The sequence below is a fragment of the Cnephaeus nilssonii genome (genome assembly GCF_951640355.1).
Source record: "Cnephaeus nilssonii genome assembly, chromosome: 1".
In the NCBI taxonomy this organism is placed as follows: domain Eukaryota; kingdom Metazoa; phylum Chordata; class Mammalia; order Chiroptera; family Vespertilionidae; genus Cnephaeus; species Cnephaeus nilssonii.
Genome location: NC_137072.1, coordinates 109856134 through 109883451, shown reverse-complemented (window position 1 = coordinate 109883451; position 27318 = coordinate 109856134). Strand labels below are relative to the sequence as shown.

The following is a 27318-nucleotide window of genomic DNA, read 5'->3' as shown; positions in this document are numbered from 1 at the left end:
TGACCGCAGACAATTTATTCTTCATGTGTTCAATCGATATGTAGTGAATATCAATCAAATTCCAGGTCCTTTGTTAGACCCTGGATGACTAAATTAAATAAAAACAGTCCTCCTTGTACAGTTGGGTAGTTTCCACACTGCAAAAAGGCAGCTGGCCAAGAGAATAGGAGAGGGCTGAAATCCAAAACACTTGGCCAAGCCCTTTGGGGCTAGTGTCTGCCAGGAAGTCCAGAAAGCCTTCCCTTTGTAGGCTCATCCAGACGCAATACCTTTTGCTAAATCACATAAATATGTCCTATGGGCTGTGGTGCCTAGAAAGAAATCCACTGTGCTTGTCCATGTTGAGCTTACAGTTAGTTGAGCTTAAGCTTCTAGACCTGCTACTTTTCTTATATTCTTCATTCAGTCAAGAAAGGTCTAGAGCATCTCTTCTACACCCGGCCCTGTGTTCTGTGTTGCTCATACAAAGATGAACCAGGCATGGTCCCAGAGCACAAGAAGGCCATGGTGATGTGAAATTCACAGTGGATTCCCAGTGTGCACGCATTGAGGAACCAAAGACCAAATCATCAATCAATGAGAAGGTTTCAGTAGTGCCTTACGGTATGACCCAAGGCCAGGGTTTAACCTCTCTGGGCCTCAGTTTCTCCAGCTGTAAAATGGGGCACCATCTGGAGACACAGTAGAATCGAGATGTGAAAATCAACTCAGGCCTGGGCACACTCAGGTTCAAGCCCTTGCTCACTGTAGAACCCTGGACTAATTACTAAGCATCTCTCAGCCTTAGTTTCCTCATCTGAAAAAAATGGGGATAATACTACTATTTCCCACACCGATATGCTGCTTACTTGCAACAATGGTGCAAAGCACTGACCTGGGAGACTAGCATGCAGCAAACACTCAATAAATGCACAGCATGATCATCATTATTTCTGCTTTTGAATTTCTGAGATTCTATTGTTTGCTGATCCAACCCCCTGCCTTCAGTTTTATTGATTTCTAACTACTCAACACTTTGCATGATCTGTTTTCTTCCTAAACTTTTCTCAATGTTATCTAGCTATAAACCACAGTTGTAGGAGGAGGATTTTTTTTTAAAGATTCACTAAGTAGCAATCTGAAAGTTTGACAAAAATTACTATTCAGTTCCTAGGTAAGCATGAAATTTTCTACCCTACATTCAAACAATCTCCCATGGCCTAGAGGAAAAAAAGGATTATTTTTGCCATATCTTGGCATTTTAAGTAGGCTTAGAGGAGTAGCCTTTTTTCTTTGTCCCTCACCCACGGTTTGGATTACAATAGGTTAAAGGACCTGGTTGCAGTCATTGCTGGGGCATTAATGCTGCCTGGCTTTAGCTCTCTGGTTTGGGGTATTTAAGAAGATTAATTGCTCTAAAGATCACCAGATATGCAGCAGCATCAAAAAAGTTAGCAGTGCCCTAGATTAAAAATACAGAGAATATTTGGGTCACAACATATAACATAAAGTGTGAGTGTGCACGTGTGTGTGTGTGTGTGTGTGTGTGTGTGTGTGTGAATGGCACAGTCTCTGCTAGGGTACCTTCCATCCTCAATGCAATCAGCAGCACAGTCTTCCCCAGCAGGGCACCTGTCACCCTTTGCCATAAGTGCTTGTTTAGCTGGCTGTCTTCCCCACTAGGCTGTGAGCATCCTGAGGACAGGGCACTCCATCACTGAGCACATAACAGAAAAACTCAATACTTTACTGAGGGATGAATGAGCCAATGCAACCCTTTCGTGGACACCACAGGGTGCCACAGTAAATGTTACTTCTTAAATGGTTTTAAAATCAAAGCCATAATAAAAGTAACAGCACAGTTCTTTCTTCTCTCCTTTCCCCCTGCCTCCATTAAAAAAAAAAAAAAAATCACAGGAAAGAGAGAATTAAGACTGGAAACCATTCCCCCTCCGTTCTCTCCCACCTCCCCGCTTCTCTCATTATACCAACAGTATCTGGTGTCCCTTCAAGGAGCTCTCTGGAGACCGGGTAATATTATATATGGTTGGGCTCCATGGAAATACAATGGAGTGAATTAAGGCAGAGATTTCAGTTTCTAACTATAAATGTCTTGACATATTTTCCTTCCAGACAAATGCCTAGAAATATAATAAACTATGTTTTAATGTTTATTTGTTTCAAATACAGTCTTTTTTTTTTCCAACACACAAATGCGAAGTTTTGAGTCTAGAAAAAAATTGGTTTAAATCACCATCGCAGCAAAGCAGCTTTTAAAATGGAGCACACAAGTAATCATTTCAAAACAGTTTAACGCACTTAGGCAACAGGCATTAACAGTCTTTCCGGAATAACCTAACACCTTAAGCTTATTTTCTAGTCTTGGTTCAGATACATTTTAACCTTTCTAAAAACAACAACAACAACAACAAAAACTGCGGGTCCGGGGAGCTGGCTGAACTCTGTAATTTTCCTGCATCCTGCATTTGCATTCGGAGGTCCTTTTCCAAGGCCAGGAAAAAACAATCCCGAGCCTCCTTTCATGTGCAGGTGGTAAGACAATGGTACTGCCGGCTCCACGAGGCCAGGGCTGGGTCTCCAGCTCCAGCCACTGTTTGTGTAAAAGCAAGAGGCCATGACTCAGCAAGATCCCTCCACCAAGGGAGGGAGAGAAAGAGCAGAGGCTGGATGGAGCCCGTCAATACACGTGATTTACCTTGATCTTATTTTTAATGTGTAGGTGAAAACAGAAAGGAACAGGCCACTTAATGAGAAGAGGAGACTCTGGAGCCGACGAAAGAACCTTGCTCCTATCTCATCTAATCCAGAGCCATCTGAAAAGAAAATGGGCTCAGGAAAGGGGAAGATTTACCCGAGGCCACAGGCTCAAGTTTAGGGAGGGGAGGATGGAGGTGTGAGAAGAGTTCGGGAAACACTGCTAAAATTAACAAAGGTCAGCCTGGCCGGCTGTGGCTCAGTGGTTGAGCATTGACCAGGAGGTTGAACCAGGAGGTCTCGGTTCTATTCCCAGTCAGGGCACATGCCTGGGTTGTAGGCTTGATCCTCAGTAGGAGGTATGCAGGAGGCAGCCAATCAATTATTCTCTCTCATCATTGATGTTTCTATCTCTTTCTCCCTCTCCCTTCCTCTCTGAAATTAATAAAAATATATTTTTAAGTAAATAAAATGAACAAAAGTCTGTGGGCCTGTCTGTTGTGACATAAAGTGTCAAGTAGAGAAGGGAAAGGCCCCAGGTCTTGGCAATTTATCTCCATGATCTCATTTACTGTTCAGCATGTTCCTCTGATGTTGATATCTTGTTGTTCCCATCAGGGAAACTGAGGCTCAGAGAACCATGCTACATGTGCTGGAGCGGGTAGGACTTCAACCCCGCTGCCTTCTCTCTCCCACTCAGCCTGTCACTTGACTCGCTGCCACACACGTTGGGTCCAGTCCAGGGTGGCTGCCAGCTCAGGGAGCCTTCCCAGCAGCCTCAGTGCCTCACTCTGGGTTCCCCGTTCTGTCTGGGCTGGAGGCCCCGGGGACCACCCTCTGAAATGCCTCCTAAAAGTTTCATGGACCACACCTGGGGGACAAATAAATTGTCCCTGGGCAACTTACATAACCTTGGCTTACGGTAATTTTGCATCTTTAAAAAAAAAATGCCATGAAAAATCCATCCTTCGCCTCTGACATACAAGGCTAAAAATAGCTCAGTCAGCCAGCAAGTGTGTGTGATTTTTCCTTTGTGCATCTCCCCATCCACTGACTCCTTCCTCTCAGCAGATGAATGTGCTCCAAGACACACCGCCAGTCCACCCTCCACAAGGTGACCAGAGGGATCTGCTCAAAGGCAGATCAAATTGTTTCAGTGCCTAGGCAAAAATAAATAAATAAATACTTTCATCAGTGCCCTCTGCCCAGGAGGGTATGCGGACCAGGTGCTAGTCTCAGTGCCTTAAAGGACTTACTCGAGTCCCTCTGAGGAAACCAAGGCACAGAGACATTAAATAGTCATGCCAGGGCCCTGTCTGTACTCACCATGCTGAAGTCCAATAGTCTCTAAAGGGTAAGGACCAAAGCCTTCACAATCTGGTCTCTACTTCCTCTCCAGGTTTTTCTCCCACCTCCCCACCAACCTCACCCTACACATATATACACACGCTCCTGCATACAGCCATGCCCAAGTCCTCCCCTTCCTCAAACAGAACACCACCTTCCAAGGCTCAGCTTCTCTGCATGTGCCATTCCTTCTGCCAAAAACACACCACCCTTCACAAACTGCAAACTCCTACTCATCCCTCAACACCCTCCTGCCCTATGAATCCTTACTGTGTGCTCTCACTGTTCTTGCGCCACATATGGTAGATGTTCAATATCCTCTAAAGAAATGACAATGAACAACTACACGGTGTAGGCACTATGATAATCACCTTATAAGAATTATCTCACTCGATCTTCATAAAAACCCAAAGACATAGATTCTATCATTATCCATCCATTACTCTCGAGGGCTACCTGGGCACAGAAGGGTAAGTTAACTTACCCAAGCTCATGCAAATAGCAAGTAGAGAAATAAGTCTGCGTGACTCCAGAAGGTAACCACTTAGAGCTAATGCTGTGGTCCTATTTCACACCACGATGGCACCGCCATAGAATCGCCTGTGTATGAGGCTTATTTATAAAGTGCACACTACCCATATCAACACTGTGAAAACTCAGAATCTAGTGACAATATGGCTACCTCTGTGAAATATGCCTTTTGAAAAAAAGACTGCTATGGGCCACAGAGAATGTCAACTGTCATGAAGGATACGAACACGGATAAGATGGTACCTGACCCCAAGGAGCTTTTCGATCAGTGAGGAAAATAAGATAACATTGCATACAGCTCATGACACAGCCCACTTTGTGAGACATTCTTTTTCTCCTTGAATGGAACATATGCCCTTCAATGGTGTCATAAATTAACTTGCTGTACCCTGACCTCCTGGTTCTACTAGTATAGGTTGTTAATTTTTAAAATACAAACATATGTGTGAATAATTCAGCCAACTCAAAATTATAGTTTGAGAACACGGTGAAATACTCAAAATTTTAGTGAAAAGAGCTGGTCAAAAGGATGTTCAGTAAGTTCCTAAGCATGTAAGCATTAATGTATATCTTTGTGTGCTTAGGTTTATAAACTAAAATGCTAATAGCTATTTTTTGCATAGAATTAAAGACAATTTATATATACCTCTTTGTACATTGTTATATTTTACAAATACTCTATGCTGAAATTGTACCATGTTTTTTAAAGTCAGAAGTATACTTAAAGCATATGCAACTTTATGTTCACTAAATTGGCAAGGAAAGCAATCATCAATTCAAAAACAATGGAAGTCAGTGATGAGTTTTTCAACATCAATAGCATGATACTAATTGGAAAACTGAAAATGGAGAAGAGGTTTGAAACATGAAAGTTTTTGTAGGGTTGAAGTATAATTGGTGGTTGGTAAGAGTGTTTAATTTGGCCAGTTCCTGGTCATTCCCTTAGCAACTAGCACTATGGTTTAGAGAACCTGAGACCACGTCTGGATCAGCAGCGCTGTGTAGTCCAGGTGAGCCCCTGAGTTCTGGACTTCCTCATTCAGGGGCTTGGGCTAGAGAATCTCTCGTGTCTATTCCAGCCCCAAAGTGCTAGGAGTAACTCCACCAAATGTCCTCCATCAGAACCTCTCAAAAGCAGGTGATACGCACCAACTGCTTATTTTCAACGTCAAGCAAGAAATTTCCAACTGCAGGGTCATCATGGCTAAAATTATAAGGCATAAGAAGAGTTTTGTGTGTGTGTGTGTGTGTGTGTGTGTGTGTGCGCGCGCGCACACTGCCAAATGGTCAGATTAGTTCAGCTTTATTTTAGCTTTTGCAGACACCAATTTTCAGTCTCAAGATGAAATCCTCATGAATCCTAAGACCTATGTCAGGAAGCAAAATGTAGCAGACTACCTTCTCCAGAAAAACCAGTGTGTGTGTGTGTGTGTGTGTGTGTGTGCGCAAACAATTTAATGTTTGAGCTATGTAAGGTCGTTTTCTAGAAAGGTTGATTAAAAGTTATTAATGTGGAACTCTATATACAAATCTCAGGTGACCTGGCCAATGAAATGAAGTACAAGAAGATATGTGTAATTTAAAGAATTCAATTTAAAAAACCAAGGAGGCTCTACACTGAAATTAGTGGGACAAACCAGCACATTAGAGGCAGGTAGCTTTCCTACCCATCAACCTGATCCCTCTGGCAGGAAAGATGCCCCATGGCGCCATTCAGCACCTCACCTGCTCCACCCATGCGCTTTTTCACTGCCTTAAAGAGTAAGCCACAAGGTGTCACAGCGGATCCATTGGCAGGGCCATTATCAGTCCAGACACGCAGGGGGCACTTCAGGCTCCGACCAGTGCTGACACAGCTTTCTGGGAGAAATCCGTGCCAGCTGCCTATTGAGAAGTGTCCCTTGTTAGACAAAATGGCCAGTCAAATCAGCAGGTGTGTGCTCCCTAGGCCTCCCCTTGGGGCCCTGTTCAGATGCCTCTGCAAAGCACTGGGGAAGGGGAACATTTCAACCTTCTGTTGTCTCCACTGAGTTCATACATGGGGCAATCCCGAATATAGCTTTTTCCCAAAAGAATGGAGTGCCCATGTCCCATATATTGGTCAATTCTTATTAACCACAGGTATGTCTGAGAGAGGATGATAACCTGGACTATGGGGAGAGCGTGGACACAATAAGGTACATGATCATCGTGTCATCCTGACTATGAAGGTGGGAATTTCTATGGCATTATCACATATCATGTGAACACCAAACCCACAAGTCCTGCAACATATCACTGCAAATTTGTTCATTAAATTGAATATGCTACTGCAGGCCCTGTAACAATATTTTTAGACATTCTTAAGAAATCAAGCAAAGTTTTGCTTTACTTACACTACTTAATTTGCTGATACGGTGGAGAATAAGGACAGCCTATCATCATAGCAGCCTCATTTACTGAGCACTTGCTACAGACCAGGCATTTTACAGGCATCAGCCATTCACTCCCACCCTAAAACTTGGGCTAAGGAAACAAAGGCACAGAAAGGTTAAGGAGCTTCCCTAAGATCCTATAGCAACCAGGAGGCAAAGCCAGGACTTGGATCTGAATTTTGACTTATTGTAAGTCATACTTCAGTTCAGATCTTTATATTCTAGGCATGTCCCTCTTTTCACTCCAAAGGAAAAGAAAAACTCTGGTGGAAAAAATTGTGCACAAATACAATCTGATTGGAGCAAGCATATCTCTCTCTCTCTAACACACATACACACACACAGGCCACCACCACTACCACCATAGAGCTAACACAAAGTTATTATAGACCACAACGTAATATACTAACATAACTTCCCATATTTTGTTGTGCAAATCACTTCAAATAAGCTAATTAATGGCCCTGAAAGCACTTTCCTAAAATGCAAAGTGCTCCAGGAAATGTAAGGTATTATCATGATTCTTATCATAATTCATGGCTATGGGCCCCAAGGTAGATAGATCCAAAGAGAAAGGAGTGGTGGAAATATCAAAGGAGAAGAAAAAAAAAAACCACACTAGAATAAGTACAAAATTTTTAATCAGAACTCAGAGATTCCCAGAAGACACTTAAGAAATAAGCAAGCAAGAAAATATCACCTATGAAGGAAATTATCAGGGCATGTGATAGAAAGTGAGTGGGCAGGGGGCTAATTGGAACTGAGGTGATCAAGGAAGAAGGGCTCTCTGGGACATGTAACTTGATCCCTAGAGGAACGACTGAGTGCTGGGTCTCAGCCTCATTGCCATTATTTTCTGTGAGATATTTGATTACCTGCAAGTAAAGCCAACACCATGCCAAATTCTAATGCAAATTAGAGCTCCTCATACTGATACGGGTTATGATGGAGGAATCCATGTATCCCTTCTACCTCTGAGGGCAAAGGTGTTGAGATATGAATGAGCTTGGCAAGTAATGTATCCAAAGCAAGCCCCTTGTGGCTGGAGTCTGGGGAAAAAGTGGCAGGAGTTAATACTAGGCCATCAGGAAGAAACAGATAAATAGAACCTTCAAGCTAGAGCAAATGGTGTAGAGCTTATTCTAGGAATGAGGGGAAGCTGGAGAGTGGCATGATCTGATTTGTGCTTCAAAAATACCTCCTTGGCTGCTTGTGGGGAACAGAGGGTAGAAGAGGGAGGGCAATTAGGAGGCCATCCTAAACCTGAAGACCGGATAGGGCTTGTGACATCACCACAACAGGGCAAGTCCCTCTTCTTCAGATGGGTCTGCCAGGTTTTTAATTCTAAGGCTTCTGATTTTAACTGGAAGACTACAACTTTCAATTAGGCTGGTCAAAGTAGAGGTAAAGAGAGGGCGGAGGGCGGCTATCGGGGCCTCCAACATGGCGTGGGTAGCCTTCAGCTTGCTTTGGAAGAGAACATTGAGTGGGAGAGTGAGAAGATCCAGCCGCTGGGGACATCCACACATGGACTGAGTTCCCGTCCCTGAGCCTCAGTTTCCTTCTCTTTAAAGGAGAACCAGGATGCATGCATCTTGGGCTTGGGTGTAAGTCAAATGAGGAGGCCCATCTTATCTCCAATAATTTGCAGGTATTTACGGACAATGGCAAAGGTGGCTACAGCAGGGCAGAGAGGAAGCATCACTCCTCCACACAGAAATGCAGAGACACACGATGTGGAAAGAACCAAACCAGGAGAGTGGGAGCCAAAATATGCTGGGGGTTCTTTCCCCTCTGTGCCTTCACGTTCCCTAAGGTTCCAAGTTGATTACCCAAAAAGGAAGCCAACACCGAATCAAATTCTAATTATAGTTTAATCTCCTCACCCTTACATGTCGAAGGGAGTGGTACCACCAAAAATGAAATAGATTTTATAGTCATCCTACTACTCTTTAAAACTATTAAAAGACCATCTTCTACAGAGCTTGTCTGGGAAGAGTCGAGCACTAGATGAAAATCTAAGTATTTTTCAAGTAAAATAATTAAACTTTTAGAAGACTATGCATAATACTGCATAGAAATTCCAGTGATTCTTCAGATAATGCCCCTTCAAGGAATAGTGAAGATATTTGTTCTTCAATAGGGAATGTGATTTTGGTTATATATATATATATATATATATATATATATATATATATATATATTCCATTTCTGACTCCCTCCTTTGGAATTTCACATGGTTCTTTTTGAAATCAAGCATTTGAGAGACAAACAGTTTAACCGAGTTAGGTGGATGGGGTCAACTTTCCAGCCACTACCAAAGTCAACCTGTCCTAGGAAAAACCATAAATATTTACCTAATAAATGTCCACACGTGAAACTAGAATTCTAGCTATTATTGCTTATCTCAAGAGAGTTGCTATTGAAGAGTGGTTAACAGCATAACCCCTAAAACTAAACTACCATGTGCATGGCCTTGGACAACTTACTTAATCCCTGTTTCCTCATCAGTGAAAATGGGGATGTTAACAGTACCTATCTCAGAGGTGATTACGAGGGTCACATGAGCTGACCTAAAGGCACTTAGCACCATGACTCAACAGATTCTAAACACTCCATAGAAGCTAGTTATGATCACCATGCCTACCTTTCAGAAGTGTATATGCCTTTCAATACATTCGCACACCCACACTACACTGTGGATTACTCTATCATGGCACCTCACTGTAAAAGCTGGTCTGTTGGTCTCCCTTTGTGACCAATTGTAAGCTTCTGGATGACAGAAAATGTCTTCCTCATCTATTTTCTGACTCTGATATTGTCATCGCCAAAAAGTATGGGGATTATTAAAGAATGATGGGATTTTGTTTTAAATGTTAATAGTTGCCTATGTTCAGATGCATGGTGCTAGAATTTAAATAAAACACACATACATACACACACACACACACACACACACACACACACACACACCACATAACACCTAGGATCAAACTAATAAAAAAGGGAGAGAGAGGGGGAAAAAAGAGAGGGAGAGGGAGAAAGGAATGAAGGGAAAGAAAAGGAAGGAAGGAAGGAAGGAAGGAAGGAAGGAAGGAAGGGAGGGAGGGAGGGAGGGAGGGAGGGAGGGAGGGAGGGAGGGAGGGAGGGAGGGAGGGAGGGAGGGAGGGAGAGAGGGAATAACAACAATAAAGGTACATGTCATATCTACATCAGTGGAATATTTTTAAAGCTCTGTTGACTGACACTTTCTGAAAGACATTGTTTTTCAGGATCAATTATGTTTTGAGAGCCACCAACCAAATCCAAATAAGTATGTTTAAGAATCTTGTTCTTGACAATGTATAAAGCTGAATGTTTGAGGTTGCTCGTGTTATGTTTTGTTTGCTCGTTTGGAAAAGGGGTGTTCTGTATTCCCTGTGAAAAATGAGTTTACGTGGACAAATGCAATAAAATGAGATTTATGGCCCTGCTCTCCATACAATTTAAATTAATTTCTTTCTGAAACCCAAACAGCAAGCTAAACGCGTAAAAAATGCATACTGTTTTTTATCCTATATCATAATTTACGCACCAAAAAGGGAGAAATAGAAATGTGCATTGATTCTAGGCAGATAAGAATCTGTGTTGAATGCGAGTTGAGAGGGTTTTCTCCCCTCCGTGGCCTCCTCCAAATAGTTAGTTTGCAGCAATTTTTAATTAAAAACAGTTCCCATAGTAAGAATATGGAAAGAAAGGGGGAGAAAACCTCAGGAAAATAAAATCCGTACAAGAGTCCTGCAGTGTGTTTTCCGAGGCCATGTAGAGAGCCTGAAAAATAAGAGTTTGCAAGTTCTCCTTTTTAAAACTGCACTTTTGGTTTCATTTAACATTTTCAAAATAGCTTTCCTTACTACTACCAAATACCCCTTCCCCCCACCCCTCACCAACCCCCTTCACAAAACTTGGAAAGTTCTGTGTTTAACACTGAAAATCATTCATACGCTTCAGAGTACCAGCAACATTTTTCTTTCTAAATTTCTTGGGGGAGAATAATTTCCAAGTTATCACAAAGCATTTTTCATCCCTCCCGCCCCCCCTCCCCCCACCTAGCCAAAATACCTAATCTCATTTTAACTAGGCTCCATCTGAGTATCAATGATACTGAGCTCTCCATGAATAAACATGATGTTACAACGTGAAACCCTGTGACTGAAGTATATAAAAATGTAGCTGAAAGAAAAGGCTGGGAGCCCCCACCCCCCTCCCACCCCCTCCCCAGGGAGTTGGAAAGTTGAACTGAGAAGGGGTGAAAAGCAGCAGATTTCAATTTCAAGGTCTTCAAACATTTTTACCATTCCTATTAAACCCTATAAAACTAAACACTGTAATTCTAATAAAAATCCGTGTGTGTGCAGCTTCCAAGTGTAAGCACGTTTCTCTTTTGGAGTGGGGTGTGTAATAGTGACAAAAGAAAAAATAAATCTCAAAACAGCAGAAACACAGAATGGAACCCACACCCTTCCCTGATGTTTGTGGTATTTTACTAAAATGAGTATCCTAACAATGTGAAAAATATATACTTACAAACATCTTCATTAAAGCGCAGACATATTTTGTCATTTTGTATGAGGAAACAAGGTATAGCAAAGTTATCCAAAACAAGGATTTTTACAATTTCACTGATAAAGTTTCTTAAATTCTGTAACAATCCAACATTAGGGAAATCCCTGTGCTAAAAATGAAGGTCCTTATGATGGGCCTCATATTTTCCGTGTATTTTCATCCCATAGCACAGACCTCAAGAAATTTAAAAAAATAGTTTTTGTTATTCTGGAAGCTTAAACAGAACAAATTCTGAAGTCTTTAGAACACATTTTCATATCCTATCTGACTGCACTTGATGTGCAATACTAAACTATATCATGATGCAGTCCTGTACATCTGGGACAGCAAGACCATGAAATGCTTGAATTTGGGGAGACACCAGGTCAACTCCTAGTGACTAACACAAGGGAAAATGAAACTCCCTTCCATTGCCTGGGAGTGGCACTGATCAACAGTGACACGGACCTCAGTGTTTTTCTTCATTTCATTTAAAAAGGGGGGAAACACCCACACATTTCTTTATAAAATTTCACTGAGATTCTGATGTTGTAAAGAAATTTTATTTGCCAGAACAGCCAACAAATTTAAACTATTTAAACTTTTTGTTTTGTTTTGTTTTGTTTTGGTTTGCTTTGCCCTGAATCATATTCTGTTAAAAAGAGATGAGGTTCTAAAATCTCTTTGACACTGACTCTCTTTTGCCACAAAGATTAGAGATCTAAATAACCTCCTGATGAAATAAATGTGGTTAATGTGGGGGTGAGTGGAGGAATCGGACGCCCAGAGCCCCCAGAGGCATTCAAAATTGTGTTTCTCAGGAAAGGTGCTAATTTCAATGATACCATTCTCAAACTCTCCTCTTTCATCTATTGATTCATTGGCCATGGGCTAGTTAACAAATATTTATTGAGTACCTACTTTGTCCCAGGAATTCCTTGCTCTAAGAGCTAGCTTTAAAGAAGACTGGCAGGGTCTGTCTTCAACACTTCCTCCACGATTAGCCTATTATTTCAATACCATTTGTGACTTTGAACTAAATACTAGCAGCAAAAAAATAATAATTATACTCTATTCTAGTTCACAATACTTTCTCATGCCAAAGCAAACCAAACCCGGGACTTACTCGTAGTGTCAGAATTTTTTAATTCAAGGGCTTTGCAAGGAATTTGCCAATGAGGATCCAAGGTCCAAGCCAACCGGTTAGTAAATTACAGAAACAAACAGGTTTAACGACCAATCTAATGCTCTTGAAATTAAAAACTACTCAGCTTCCGAAGGGGGTGGAATTGACACAAATCCCCATGAGAGGATGCCCTGACAGTCAGCAGTGGGAGGGGACCCAGTAAACACCCGGTTCTTCACTACTCTCCTTCCTGTCCATGAAGAAGGAAGGTTCCGGGAAACTTCTAAGAACTTGATCTGCAATTTATTCCTCACAGAATGACTGGCTGCAATGCCTTCCTAGCCAAGTCAACATTGAAAAAGGAATGGGGAGTTGACAGTATTATCTAGGTGTGCCTGTGTGGGTGGTGTTAGGAATCAATAAAATAGCACTAAGTAATATAGGGCCCCGAACCAGGAGAGAGAGAAGAAAGGCTGAGTCTCTCCTGCCCAATGGTTGGATGCATTGGTTAAATTCTGAAAGTAATTGCTCAACAAGCTATTGGATTTTGTGTGTGAATAAACTGGTAATTCTTGCTGGGTAGTATGGTATTTTATCCCAACCAAGCCATCCCTGGCTCAGAACAACTTTATCATAAATAACCATCGTGGGTAAAGGTACAATATAACTTTTTTCCTAAATATTTTCTTTTCCAATTCCAAACCATGATCAAAAGTTAATATTTAATGTGAATATTTAAATACCTTAGGAGCACCCTGGCTGGTGTGGTTCAGTTGGTTGGGTGTCATCCCCTACATGGAAGGGATGCGGGTTCGATTCCTGGTCAGGGCACGTGTCCAGGTTTCGGGCTGGATCCCTGGTAAGGGGCATGCAGGAGGCAACTAATGGCTGTTTCTCTCTCTGTGTCCTTCTCCCTTCCTCTCTCTCTCTAAAATAATCAATTGAAATATATTTTAAAAGTAATAAATATCTTAGGAGGAATCATATGATTCTTTTTTCATACGAAATGAAAAGGAAAAATGTATGGCTCTAGGTTCATGACATTAGTTACGCTTGGCAAAGAAAAAAAAGAAGTGTCAGGGCAATTATTTGGTTAATTAAAGAAAAGATCTACCTAAGGGAGGGGGGAGAGGCATGTTTGGGTTGGCCCTAGGACACACCAGGAAAAAGTTAAACCGTTTTTCTGTCACAGCCAGGGAGGTTTACGCACATTTTTAAGATTTGTCAGAGCAAGCTTTTCTCTCCAGGTTCTTGAGTTATGAAGCAGTTTTTCTACTAAGAAGAAATCTTTAAAAGTAATACCCCATAACCCAAAAGTTAGGAATACCTGAGGTTAGCTCTCAAAAAAAAAAAAAAGGTAATAATGTGCCGTTTTTAAGAAACATATCATGAATGGGGGGCTTTTCAAAGGTTTTCTCTCAAATGTGAAATAAAGTGGGGACCTTGTTGCATCCTGAGGCCGGGATGGAGAGGTCTTCCCATGAGCCTCCTAGCTGAGCCCTGGCCCAGTGAAAATTAAAGGCACAGGCGAGCACAGGTATGGGAGAAACCTGCCTGCTCTCCTAGCCAAGGAGGACGGGAGATAAACCTCTGTCCACAACTCCTCCAAAACTTCCCAAATGTGAAGTGGACACAGGTTATTTTTCAATCCTGTTGCTCTTCAAGAATTGAGCCATCATGGCCCTTGGTCTCTTTTTTTACACTAATCCTCTTTCTAAGACATTTTTACCTGAAATTCATATTGCAATGAACGTATGTGTGCGTGAACTATAAGACAGTTTATATTCTTCTCCTAATTCTGAAAGCAAGCTACAGCAACCAATAGTTTATGCAAGCACTCACGATTGCAGCACCCAGTGGCAAAGGTCTGAGAGAGATAAAAACTGTAACACACAAGTTCACACACAGCAACACACACAAATGTCACTTGGCGGCCAACAGCTCACCACTCTGAGCAAAACAGTTTCTACTTCTGGAAAGCGACTGACTTCCAGGGAGAGCAACAGTGTCCTCGTTTATATTTAACACCGATGGAGTTATGGACACATAAAGAAAATAGCAGTGATCAAGACAGCCCAGTTTAAAAAGCCATCAGTCCTTGTCCAGCAGGTAGCCAATCAGAAAGCAGGTCACATCTTGTTAGCTGTATTAAATGTGGTAAACGTCAGGAATGCTCCATGGCTCCGTTGACAATTCAAGCAAGTGTGTTTTATTTTATCCTGCCGCCTCAGTTGAGTTCCTTTCCAGAGTTGAGAGTCACCCTTCCATCTGAAATTCCACCACAGCTCTTCCCTAAAAGCTCTTTGCCATGCACCCTCTGGGCATGAATCTCTACAGACAAGACTGACTGACTTCCCGGGGATTTCTACTTCCTAAAGTGACTTTGGTCCACCTCCCAAGAACTCCTCCTTACCACACTTCAACACAAAGCCCCAACTCCCAGGCTCAGGGACCGCCCAGGAGCAGGACCTGCCCGCAGCGCCAGCACAGAGAGAAAGTCGGCTGGCATTCAATATTTCAATGGCAGGAGGCAGCCTGGAGTTTTGCATTGACAAAGTTCTCAAAGTCCTGTTCTCTCTCTGCTCCCAGAGTTGCTGGCCCCTCTGCTGAGGCTCCCTCTCTCAGGCACAAAATCCCAAACATGCAGAAACTCCAGCTGGCTTGACTGCAGCGCAGGCTCCTGAGGAAGGTAGAGAGCCCTTAGGAGACACTCCCATCCCCACAGGAGAAAGTCAAGACCCCCCCTTTGCCCCAACAAGCAACTGCTTTGGAATTTACCACGGAAATCTACAGCCCCGTGTCCCCACCAGGGCCGCTTCGGAAAAGTACTCGGGGTTACTCTTCTGCCCCCTTCATCTCGATCTGGATGACTTGTAAAAAGCCAATGCAAGTCAAAACAGACTTCCCCTGGGATGTGTTAAAAAATCATTGTGCGGGGTACCGATGATCGCAAAACCCTTTCGAATCCCATCTCCAGACACGCTTGTTCACTGACCCACTCGCAGCCTGCAAACCCGGGAGTTCCGGGACAGCAGCCGGTCTGGGGACCCCAGGAGCCAGGCCAGGGCTGGGCTGCCTGTTTCAGGATTCCAGCAGAAACTGTCCCCAGCTCCAAGAGTTGCTGCGCCTGGAAACGCAGCGTGCAAACTAGTGGCTCCATCCCGGCGCTTGCTTCCACGTAGGTGGTAGTATCTAGCGGGACACTTCCCACGGAATTCAGCCGGCATCCCCGGGAAGAAGCCCCCACGCACAGGTTTCGGAAAATAGACACAAACGCACGCCCGGGGGGTGAAGTACTTACCTCTGTGCGAGACTGCAGCCTCTTGTTCATCTCGTAGACCCGGTACTCCGGCTGCACCATGTAGGGTGTGTGTCTCCTATAAAATGGGCCGAAAGGAGAAGAATAGAAGGGGTCGTGTGGCGTGCTGGACATCTTGCCTGCTTGTGGAAAATCAAGCTGCACAGAGTATCAGTAACGTCCATGCAGAGCACATGGGCTGTGTTCCTCGCGGTACAAAGTAGACGCACGCACACGCGCTCACACACACACACAGCGGCAGGCAGGCAGGCTGCACACACTGGCTGGGAGCTGCTCTCGGAGCCCTCTACAGCGAGAGGAGCGGGAGCGAGGAGGAGGGAGGGTGGGAGGGAGGAGGGAGGGAGGGAGAGCAGGCAGAGGGAGAGAGCAGGAGCTCTGGAGAGGAGGGAGGGTGGGAGGGAGGAAGGGAGGGAAGGAAGGAAAGAGGGAGAGGGAGGGAGGGAGGGAGGGAGAGAGAGAGAGAGAGAGAGAGAGAGAGAAGCTGGATAGCTTTAGGCACCACTGCTTGTTTTTAAAGAAGCAGTTTGTGGAGAGGTCATTTCCTGTCCACACTGTAGAGTAGTTCAAAAATATAATTCTCCTCCCAGGCTGACAGAGGACTAAGGTTTGGTTTTAATTTTTTCCCTCAGCCAGGACCCTTCCCCACCTGATTGCTGAGCTTGTTAGCATATAGGTGGTTGCACAGGCGGCCCGAGCCACTCACCCCCCGACAGCCACACTGTGGTCCTGTATCAGAAATGTGGTGACTACAGAACACGGAAACAGGGCACCCTGGCTGGTGGTTCACTCCCTGCAAGGATTTCCCTCTGCACTCACCTCCCGCTATAGTTTTGTTTTTACTTGCTGTTGTTGTTCCAAGAGCTCGTCATATAGTCTTTGCATTTCAAGCCTTCCTCACGCTCACCCCTCCCCAATCTCTTCTTCCCTGTCCCCTCCACCTCCTGCTCCCCCTCCAAGGCTTCCTTCCAGGCTGGTTTGAGGGGGCCGGGATTCAGCTTGCCTAGGCATTTTCAGGTAAAAACAATGACTGGGAAGGTTGAATGCCAGAGATACATCCATGAAGCAATGGACTTTTTCCCCCAAGAGGAAAAAAACAAAAACAAAACTCCAGAAGCAGACCTCCCAAAAAGATAGAAAAAGCACAAAAAGGAAAACTTCCAAAAAATGACCATGGAAAATTCAGTTGAGTGGGAAATTGCAAATAATTGAATGGCTCATCCCCAAGCAACTCTGATGGAGATGAGTCTTTATTTTGGTCAAGTATAAAAATCTTTTCTCAACTGTGCTATATGACAACTGGAAGAAAACAGCCCATGGGAGGGGAAAGAATCTCTATAGAGAATAAAATTATCTATATGGCAATCAAATTCTGCTGGGACCAATGATAAGAAGATATACTCTTAAACAAAGCTCAGACACAGAAAATGTAAACGTGTGGAGGGAATACCTAACTAGGTCAGTGACATTAAAGAAAGAAAGCAAAGACCACCAAAAGCAAGATGCATGCAAGACCTGAATGTAAATGCATGCAAATGAGACCTTTCTTCTTTTTAATAGGCAGATTAATTAACTTCCTGCACCACTCATGGCTTGGGGTATCTCCAAGTCACTAGCCAACAGGGGATAAGGTATTGCTAATACTGCAATTTACACTCTTAAGACTAGTTAGGTACAGAAATGTCCCCAAATCACTGTCCCTCCTTGGTCCTTTTCCATATTGCATGCAATGGTGGCAGAGTCCACCCCAAAAAGTCCAGCGCAGCCCAACACAATCCTGTGACTTGCCAGGATGCGATTAGGGAGGCATTGCACTAAGGCTGCTTGGAGCTTGTTCCAGAGACCCCAAGGCAGGCCAGCATGCTTGGTGTCAGGTTTCATTACAAATCCAAAAGCTGGACCAAATTTGCTGCAAGGTTTGTCAAAACACACAACCTTCGAAGACAGGATTTCAAACAAATTTGGTGTGATTTATGTTTTGGAATGATGGCCACAGCAAAACCTAACAGTTCCTTGTGTTTAAATTCCCAAACTAAAGACAGTCCAAGAGTTGGGTGCCTGCCTGAGTTTGCGTTTACCTGGCTGTTTCAATGCAAGAATCAAAGTAACACCTAGCAGTATGTGAAGTCCAGTATTGACCCAAAAAGGAAAAGCTTAAAAATTCATTTAGGGAACCCCTTTCTGAATAAAGGCACAGGTGTGTGTTGTTGTTGTTTTTTTCATTAATTTTTTGGACCACTCCAAGTTACAGCGCTGTAAATATTGCTCCTGTTAATACCTAATCCAAATTCAGAAACATTTGAAACTTCATTTTGCTTGGTCCATGTGGTTTCTCAGAATCCCATTTCATGAGTCTCCAAACTGGTGTCCCTGCTCACAGATTCACAGTTCGCTCCTAACTGGTGCTACGTCCTTATTCTACTCCGAATGCTGACTGTAGAAAAGGAATATTGATCATGTCCCATGTTTCCCCTTCAGTGTTTTCCTGCTGTACATAGGAAAATGTCCAAACTCCTCTGCATGGTTCACAAGGCTGGTTAAGAGTCAGTCTCTCTCTCTCTCTCTCTCTCTCTCTCTCTCTCTCTCTCTCTGTATGTCTCATTTGTCTCGCTATCAAACACATCACACACACAATTAATTAGCTACACTTGATCTTCCTGAAGTTAGAATCTCATTCCACGAATGTACATATTTGTGCTTTGGTCCCTTGTTTACCTGCAAAGTCCTACTCATCCTGGTATCCAATTAAATTGTCTCCTTCCCTGCGAACCCTGTTTCACTTCCTATTCATGAATTCATTGGTTCCACAGATATTCCTTTCACAAAGGATGTAGGCACAGGCTATAGCACCAGCCCAGAGCACATTTCAACCCTGGGTCCACCACTTACTTGTCCTGTGGACTTGAGCAAATCACTGGTCCTCTCTGTACCTCAGTCCCCTCATTTTTTAAATTGAGGACAATGATAGTAACAACCCATCAGACTGTTGCAAAGAACTAGATGAAACACTACTCTTGAATGTATTAGAACCCACACATATAAATGCTCAAAAAATGTTATTATTCTCACTTACCTAATACAGTTGACCCTTGAACAGTTCCAGTGTTAGGGGTGCCCCCAGGAAGTTGAAAATCTGTGTATAATTTTTGAGTCTACAGTCAGCCCTTCACCTGCACCAATCCAACCAGCCACAAATAGAAAACAGTAGTTTTGCATTCCCAACTGCAGATTCACAACAGTGGATAGAAAATTCTGTTTGGGGATCTGCAGATTGGAATCCCATGAATATGAAGGGCTGATGGTTATTTATTGAAAAAAAAATCATGTTTAAATGCACTCATGCAGTTCATACCTATGTTGTTTAAGGGTCAAGTGTATATGCTTAAGTGCTAAGGAACAACAGGGGGCCAAGGTGGACACAGGAGATAGACTCCCTGCCTGTCCCTTGCAACCAAGATGGGGCGTGAGGACACTGTGTAGAACTAGTAAGTCTCTGGGAACATAATTTCGAATTGTAGTGTGTGCTATGAAGCCAATACATAAAAGGAAGAGATGGAGAATAATTTACTCCTTGGGGTCAACAGGATATCTTCTATATTCTTCTATTAGAGAATTTACATGCAAACATAGTAATTGCTGTCATTTGTGGAGTATTTACTGTGTGGTAGACACTGTGCTGAGTGGTTTCCACAAATATTCTTCATTAATCTCACAATAAGCCAATACGATTTATTCAATTACTTTCCCCATTTTATAGATATGGATGCTGAGGCTTTTGAGATGCTAAGAAACTTCTTCAAAGTCACACAGTTAATAAGTGATAGGGACAAGATCCACACCAGTTTGCCTAAGTCTTAAGCTCTGGTTCATTCTCGTCTTTAAGGCATCTGGTTTTTGTCCCTAGTGACCAGCGTGGTACTGAGGCCACAGTAGGTGCTCAAGCCATATGTCCCCAATTAAATGGAATAAAAGCCAAGGGGATGAAGTGGCTGTTATCACTGGGATTTCATTCTTTCTCCTGCTTAATTTCAGATACCTGCTGTCCCCCACCCCCACTTATGCCCATTCTCCTTGAAGCCTTGTCCAACTGCTCTCACCTTTTTTTTTATTTGTTCAAAAGCTCCTGGCAGATATTCCTAAAGCGTCACTGTTAGGTGTTTAATCCTTGGCCCCATCAGGTTAACTGGCTGGTTTTGCCACTTGTCTGTCTGTCCTGCTTCCTTGCTTCTTGATGGACCAGCTTGATGGATTCGTCTTCTTATGGCCCAGGACTGAGCCTGAGAAGAGAAACCAATAAGGTGCTCATTATAAGCCTGCGAATCATCTCCTCTGGGACACCATAGGGAAATACAATAATCAATATCTGTATACCATAAAAGATTGAGCAAGCCTCATTACTGATGTCTCTCTCTCTCTCTCTCTCTCTCTCTCTCTCTCTCTCTCTCTCTCCTTCTCCCTTCCTCTCTCTGAACTCAATAAAAACATATTTTTAAAAAAATACAAAATAAAAATTTTAAATACGAAAGAGCAAGCCTAACCCCAGTGTGACAGTTCTCTTACCCCAAAGATTAGACCACACTAGTTTACATATAATTTTGCATGTTGAGTATTGAATAAGCTCCAAAAGACCGTGTCTTACTATATGCAGCTCAGGTTTAACCCAGCGAGTGCTTATTTTACCTTTAATTTTAAACGTTTGCCAACAGTTTACAAAAATCAAGAATTTCACATGAAATCCAGATTTTCTAAAGGACTTTTATGCATGCATATTAGCATAACCAATGGACACAGACACTGGGGCGGTGGGGGCTTGCCCGGGGTGGGAATGGCTGGGGGTGGGGGGGTCAATTGGGGAAAAAGGAGACATATGTAAAACTTTAGACAATAAAAAAAATCCAGATTCTCATCTTCTCTTGAAAAATCCTAAGCTCTGGGACGTGACTCCACCATGATTTCCATCACTCTGTGGCCTTCACCAGCCAATGTCCCTAATTTTCATTTGCCTGCCTGGTCCCTTTAGGTGTTTAAGTCATTGTCCCTTTCCTTAATCAATTCAATCGCACCCTCTCCAATTCCTGCTAGCAAGCTCTATTTGCTTCAGAAAGCTAGTTTTCTTTCCACTCTCAATTCCCCTCTCTGCCCTTCCTTACCTATTTCTGTGTCCTCTATTTTTCTTTCTGCCTCTTCATTCAATAAGCATTTAACTAACAGGTATGTGCAAGATACAGCTGAGATGTGGCAGGGGGATAAAGACATCTAAGGCACTTCTCTGCTTCCAAGTGACTTACAGATATGCAAAATATGCATCCTTCATTCGCAAGTATATATGGAGCCCTTATTTTGTCCTAAGCACTGTGTCAGGTGCTGGGAATATAGCCCCAGGAATAAAATTAAAGTAGACACAGAACTAATCTCCAACCCTGGGTCTTTACAGTAGAAAGGCAGTTCTAGAATAACCTTCTACAGGACAAACCTTGAAATCTCACTAATTTAGCTGAGTGAGGTCATGTGATATTTATCTTTCTCTGACTGGCTTATTTTGCTTAGCATAATGCTTTCCAGTTCCATCCATGCTGTCGCAAATGGTAAGAATTCCTTCTTTTTACAGCAGCGTAGTATTCCATTGTGTAGATGGGAACGGACACTTACCCTCTCTGTGCCTCAGTTTTCTCACCTGTAAAGTGGGGCTAATAACAATGGGCACTTACCCTCTCTGTGCCTCAGTTTTCTCACCTGTACAGTGGGGCTAATAACAATCCTGTAGTTTTTATGAGGATTAAGTAAATCAATACATGTAAATTGACTAGAACCATGCTAGGCATTTAGTATGTGTTCGTAATTGTCATTGTTATTATTAGAAGTGATAAGCATTGCCCATCTCAGAAACAAATGTGAAGTGAGACTAAAGTTGGTGGACATGCTGAGATAGAAAGTAGGCATTAGCAGAAACAACTCTAAGGCATAATATGGTAAGCATCTCCAAACTTATAAATGCAATGCTAATTTACAAAGCGCCTTCAAGGAAGGAAGGAATTATTCAAACCAGTTAAATCAAGGAAGGCTTTACAGAGGAGTTGGCATTTGTGTTTCTCTTCAAACATCTGTCAGAAAGACATAGATGAAAGTGGGAGAAAGGTCATGCCGAGCAGAGCAGACAACACAGAGATGAACATGTTTGACATCAAAGTCGAGAAACTTTGTAAACATTAGAGACAATACGATATTCAATACAATAGTAATGAGAAATTTGTGGTTTATTGCATAAGGACTCGGGGGGGGGGGCGGGGGTCAGAAAATGACAAAATAAAGTGACTTGCCGATATGAGGAGGATGGATTGGATTCACACAGACCTGAGAACTGAACTATGCTTTGAGAAGCAGATTTCAGACAAAGGGATTCAATCCCAGCATGCATTTGCTTAGAGACTTCTCTCTGGAAAATATGAAACAGAAAACCAAAAAAAGAGACCAAAAGTTCTCTCATTGCTCTTGGCCATCACCTAGAATGAAAATGACGGGTGACCTCATGGAATTCTGAAAGGCCATCTTCCCAGCAGCACCCCTTGTCCTTGTTCAGGCATTTAAACTCCACGCATGGAACAAGTGCTGGAGAGGCTACAGAGAAAAAGGAACCCTCGTGCACTGCTGGTGGGAATGCAGACTGGTGCAGCCACTTGGAGAACAGTATGATGTTTCCTCAAAAAAATTATAAATGGAACTCACATTTGACTCAGTGATCCCACTTCTAGGAATATATCCCAAGGAACTAGAAACACCAATCAGAAAGGATATATGCATCTCTATGTTCAGAGCAGCACAATTTACCATAGCTAAGATTTGGAAACAGCCTAAGTGCCCATCAGCAGAAAAGTGGATTAGAAAACTGTAGTACATCTACACAATGGAATACTACACTGCTGTAAAAAGAAGGATTTCTTACCATTCACAACAGCATGGATGGACCTGGAAAGCATTATGCTAAGCAAAATAAGCCAGTCAGAGAAAGATAAATATCACATGATCTCACTCATTTGTGGAATATAATGAACAACATGAACTGATGAACAAAAACAGATCCAGAGTCATAGAAGCATCAAATAGACTGTCCAACCTATGAAGGAAGGTGGGGGGTGAGGGAGTAAGAGATCAACCAAAGGACTTGTATGCATGCATATGAGCATAACCAATGGACACAGACGGCCGTGGGGGAGGGGGTGGTGGTGAGGGCATGTACTGGGGGTTGGGGGAGGTGGGGAGTGGTCAATGGCGGAAAAAGGAGACATATGTAATACATTAAACAATAAAGAACTTAAATTAAAAAATATAAACTCCACGCATGGAGTCAGTCCTGGTTGAGGAGGAGTCAGCATCGCAGACGGTCCTGAGAAGCTTGGGAACCTGTGTCCACCCCTCCCAGTTCGGGAGGCGTTTTGGCTTTACCTTCTTGTGGTGCCCACTGTCATTCTCTAACGTCCTCCTGCTTAAACCAAATCTAAGAAGTGACTGTAATGACTGAGGAAGGCTAGAGCCACTGAGAGCAGCTCGTTTCCCAAGTCCCAACAGTGAAATCCACCCCACAGCATGGGCCACTGATGCTCTTTAATCATCTCACAGGTGATCACTGAGTACCCACCGGTGCGGAACCCGGCCCCTCAGACTCTGAGCTGGCCCCTCCCACCCTGCCAGCCTCCTCTGTGCTTCTCTTTCCTCTCATGACACTGCACTCCCAGGATACAGCAAATTCCTTCCTCTCGATGATTCTGGAACTCTCCTCTCTGCTGCTGGTGTGGCTAGCTCTCCCTTAGCCTTTGGTTTCAGCTCAAGGTGCTCCCTCTTCAGAGAGGCTCTCCAGGACCAAACTATCCAAATAGCCTATGGATGCTCCGTCACCGAATCTCGTTTGCTAGCTCTCTAATGCTGAGCTCTGTTTGTGATCACATCTGGATTGGCTATTTACTTGTATACTCCCCGTGTCCACTACGAGAGTGTAAATTTGTGAGTGCTGATGATTGTTGGTTATATCCACCCATGTACACTCAGAATCTAACGTGCTGTCTCCAATATGTGGGTGCTCAGTATATTTTTATAAAATAAGGGATGAAAACTTATCAGGATGAATCCCAGGAGCTGACCTAGCAATTTACATTCTCTAATTCCAGGCCAGGCTATCCATATAGGAGTGGTCAAAAGTGGGTTTACAATTGTTCCTATGGAAAAAAGTTATTTATTTATTTTTATATGTTTCTATTGAATTCGGAGAGGAAGGGAGAAGGAGAGAGAGATAGCAACATCAATGATGAGAGAGAGTCATGGATCACTGCTTCCTGAATGCCCCCTACTAGGGATTGAGCCCACAACCAGGGCATGTGCCCTGACCAGGAATCAAACTGTGATCTCCTGGTTCATAGGTTGGCGCTCAACCACTGAGCCACACCAGCCCGGTGACACAGCTATTTATTTATTTTCCACATGAATAACTGTAAGCCTACTTTTGCCAACCCTTGTACAATAGGGTGTATAAGGTCTATTTTCATTCACTCATTTATTCAGAACACATTTATTGGGTACTTACAAGTCAGGTACTATGGTAGGTACTGGGCAAACAAAAATGGATAAATTTGAGATTCACTTTCTAGGACACTTTTCTCTATAATGCCCTTTCTCATCACTGACATTAGTGTTAGTTTCTTTATTTATAAAATGATGATAATGGTGCTAATTTCAAAGAGCCATTATGGGCATTAAGGAAGAATACTTTCGACGCAATAATGGTAACTAACTTCATATAGCTGCTACAAAATGTCGGGCACCGCTCCCAGCATTTTATAAATATTAACTGATTAATCCTTACAACGTTCCCATAAGATAAAGACTACTATTGTTCCGATTTTATAGATGAGGAAGCGCAGTCACAGAGAGGCTGAGTAACTTGCCCAAGGTCAGCCAGGTGGTAATTGGTGGGATGGAAACTGAACCCGGCAGTCTGGCTCCTCTCTGTCGATGCTCTCAACCGAGATGTCCTCAGCCCCTGTTCTTCTCCACGCTCAGTTGTAAGCTGCTGGAGAGCAGAGAACAGGCCTCTTCTAAACTACAGTCACACAGACATGCAACACGTTTTGTCATGAAGAAAAATATAAAGAAGTAAGAGGATGCAGTGTAACACTTAGGACTCTTGTTTGGAAGTAAAGGAAATCTGACTCCCAATGTCAGAGGCAAAAATGAAAAGAAGTGAATTTATTGGCTTATGTCACTGGAAAATTCAGAAGTATCTGAGCTCAGGTACAGTAGGACCTAGGGGCCCAAATTCAGCCCTGCAGGCTTTCCGCACTCACAGGCAGGCTTGTCCATGTGGTGATGTGGCCAGAAATGGGCTTATGTCTGTCCAAGCTTGCCCGGCAGACAAAGAGCCTTCCTTTGCAGGAGTGTAAATAAAAATGTCAGCGTTGAATCTCATTGCCTGGTTTGGACACAAAAGCCCACATCTAAACCAATTATGTTGGCCAAAAGAGTGGCCAGTCCTGGGTCACATGTTCACCCTTCTAGCCTGGGCCAGAGTTGGTCTTTCTAAATCTAAGGACCTGAATACATGGTCCTTACCAGAAGGTAAATGTGATGAGCTGAACTATGTCCCCCAAAATATAAGTTCAAGTTCTAACCCCCAGTACCTGTGAATGTGATCTTCTTAGTAAATAGGTTCTTTGTGGATGTAGCCTGAACTATGTCCCCCAAAATATAAGTTCAAGTTCTAACCCCCAGTACCTGTGAATGTGATCTTCTTAGTAAATAGGTTCTTTGTGGATGTAGCCAAGTTAAAATGAGGTCATATTGGATTAGGATGGATCTAAAGTCAATGACTAGAGACGCAGAGACACAGACACACATAGAGGGGAGATGGCCATGTGAAGAGGGAGGTGGAAACTGGAGTGATGCTGTTACAAGCAAAGAAACCACCAGAAGATAGGAAGAAGCAAGGAAGAATTCTTTGCTAGAGCCCTCAGAAGGAGCGTGGGGCTACTGACAGCTTGGTCTGGGACTTAGAGGCCCCAGAAGAGTGAGAGAACGTGTCCCTGATGATTAAGCCACCCAGTACGTGGAACCCGGGAGAGATGGGAAATAGACCTGACATGCAAAGCCTTCCAAACCCAATCACCAAGATGCCAGCTTAGCTCAAAACAGCAGGAGTTGGAAGGGAGTGGAAGGGAACCCTATGTGTTGTCTCCTCCTATACTAATAAGAGTAAGAAGAATAAACTAATAGTGTCATTTACTGATTGCCAACTAATTGCCATGCAAATGTAGAGTCTGCTGCTTTACATAAAATTATGTCTTCCACAATGCCCTGATGAGTGGTAGATCTTCTTATCTATGCATGAAGAAGTTACCACACACAGAACTGGTCTTCTTAAATTATGGATAAGATCCCTGAGGGCAGGTTCTAGATTTTACTAATCTTATATGACACCCTTCCCCCAAATCCCACACATTTGTGCGTGCGCGAACACGTCCGCGCGCGCACACACACACACACACACACACACACACACACACACAATGCCACAACTCGAAAATGATCAAAGCAAGCAAAGTGGGTGACAACTATTTCACAAACACTGTACTAGCTAGATGTCTGGCTATTGTGCATTTTTCTGACATACTAAAATTATGATCCATGATATCACATTTTCCTCCTCCTGCTATTTTCTCAGACCTTACTTATAAATACTATTCCCCAACCCCTCTTCAGCATGCCTCCTGCCTCTCTCTCTCTGGGAGGCTTGCAGATTGGCCGCTGTGACCCCAGGACTTGACAGGCACCTGAAGGCTGGAGGAAAGACAGTGTGGCTGCGCAAAGTCTCCCAAAGCCTGCCGAGGACTTCTAGGGCACAACTTGAACCTGGACATTCATTGGCGAACAAAGGAGCCCCCGGCGCCTGTGCCTGCTTGGAATTGACTTCCGAGTCCCTCTATTATTGGGGCTGACATCGAAGGGTGTGTGTGTTTTTCTTTCATGAAAGCCCTATCCTCATCCAAGATCAAACAATTTATTTTGGAAAATAACTGTACATAATAGTACATTTTCCAGAACCGGCCCGGTTTCCCCCTGTCATTTGCCATCGCCTTTGAAGTATGTAATAGCCCAGGTAACTTGGAGAAACTACTGTTCTGAAAACAGCACTTTGTGTCTCTACTGTTTGCTAAGGACTCGGCATTTACTCACTGATTTTATCAGGCCACTCTGCTTTTATCTTCTTTGTTTCCCAACTGAGTTGTCATTACCTGCTTTCTACACATTGTTTTTAAGGGCTG

At 43.2% G+C, this 27318-nt stretch overlaps 1 protein-coding gene across 10 annotated transcripts in view; it reads right to left on the bottom strand.

Moving 5' to 3' along the window:
- Positions 1–16726, bottom strand: part of LDB2 (LIM domain binding 2) — a 325876-nt gene extending 309150 nt beyond the window's left edge. For 2 of the 10 annotated variants that reach the window (XM_079771047.1, XM_079771046.1), the window contains exon 1: positions 15998–16350. In XM_079771047.1, coding sequence (XP_079627173.1) covers positions 15998–16129 — 132 coding nt within the window. In that variant the 5' untranslated portion in view covers positions 16130–16350. Of the gene's footprint in view, positions 1–15997; positions 16351–16661 lie in introns of those variants that run through there. The other 8 variants (XM_079771048.1, XM_079771040.1, XM_079771039.1 and 5 more) reach the window with 6 other exon arrangements.
- Between the last annotated feature and the right edge of the window lie 10592 nt (positions 16727–27318).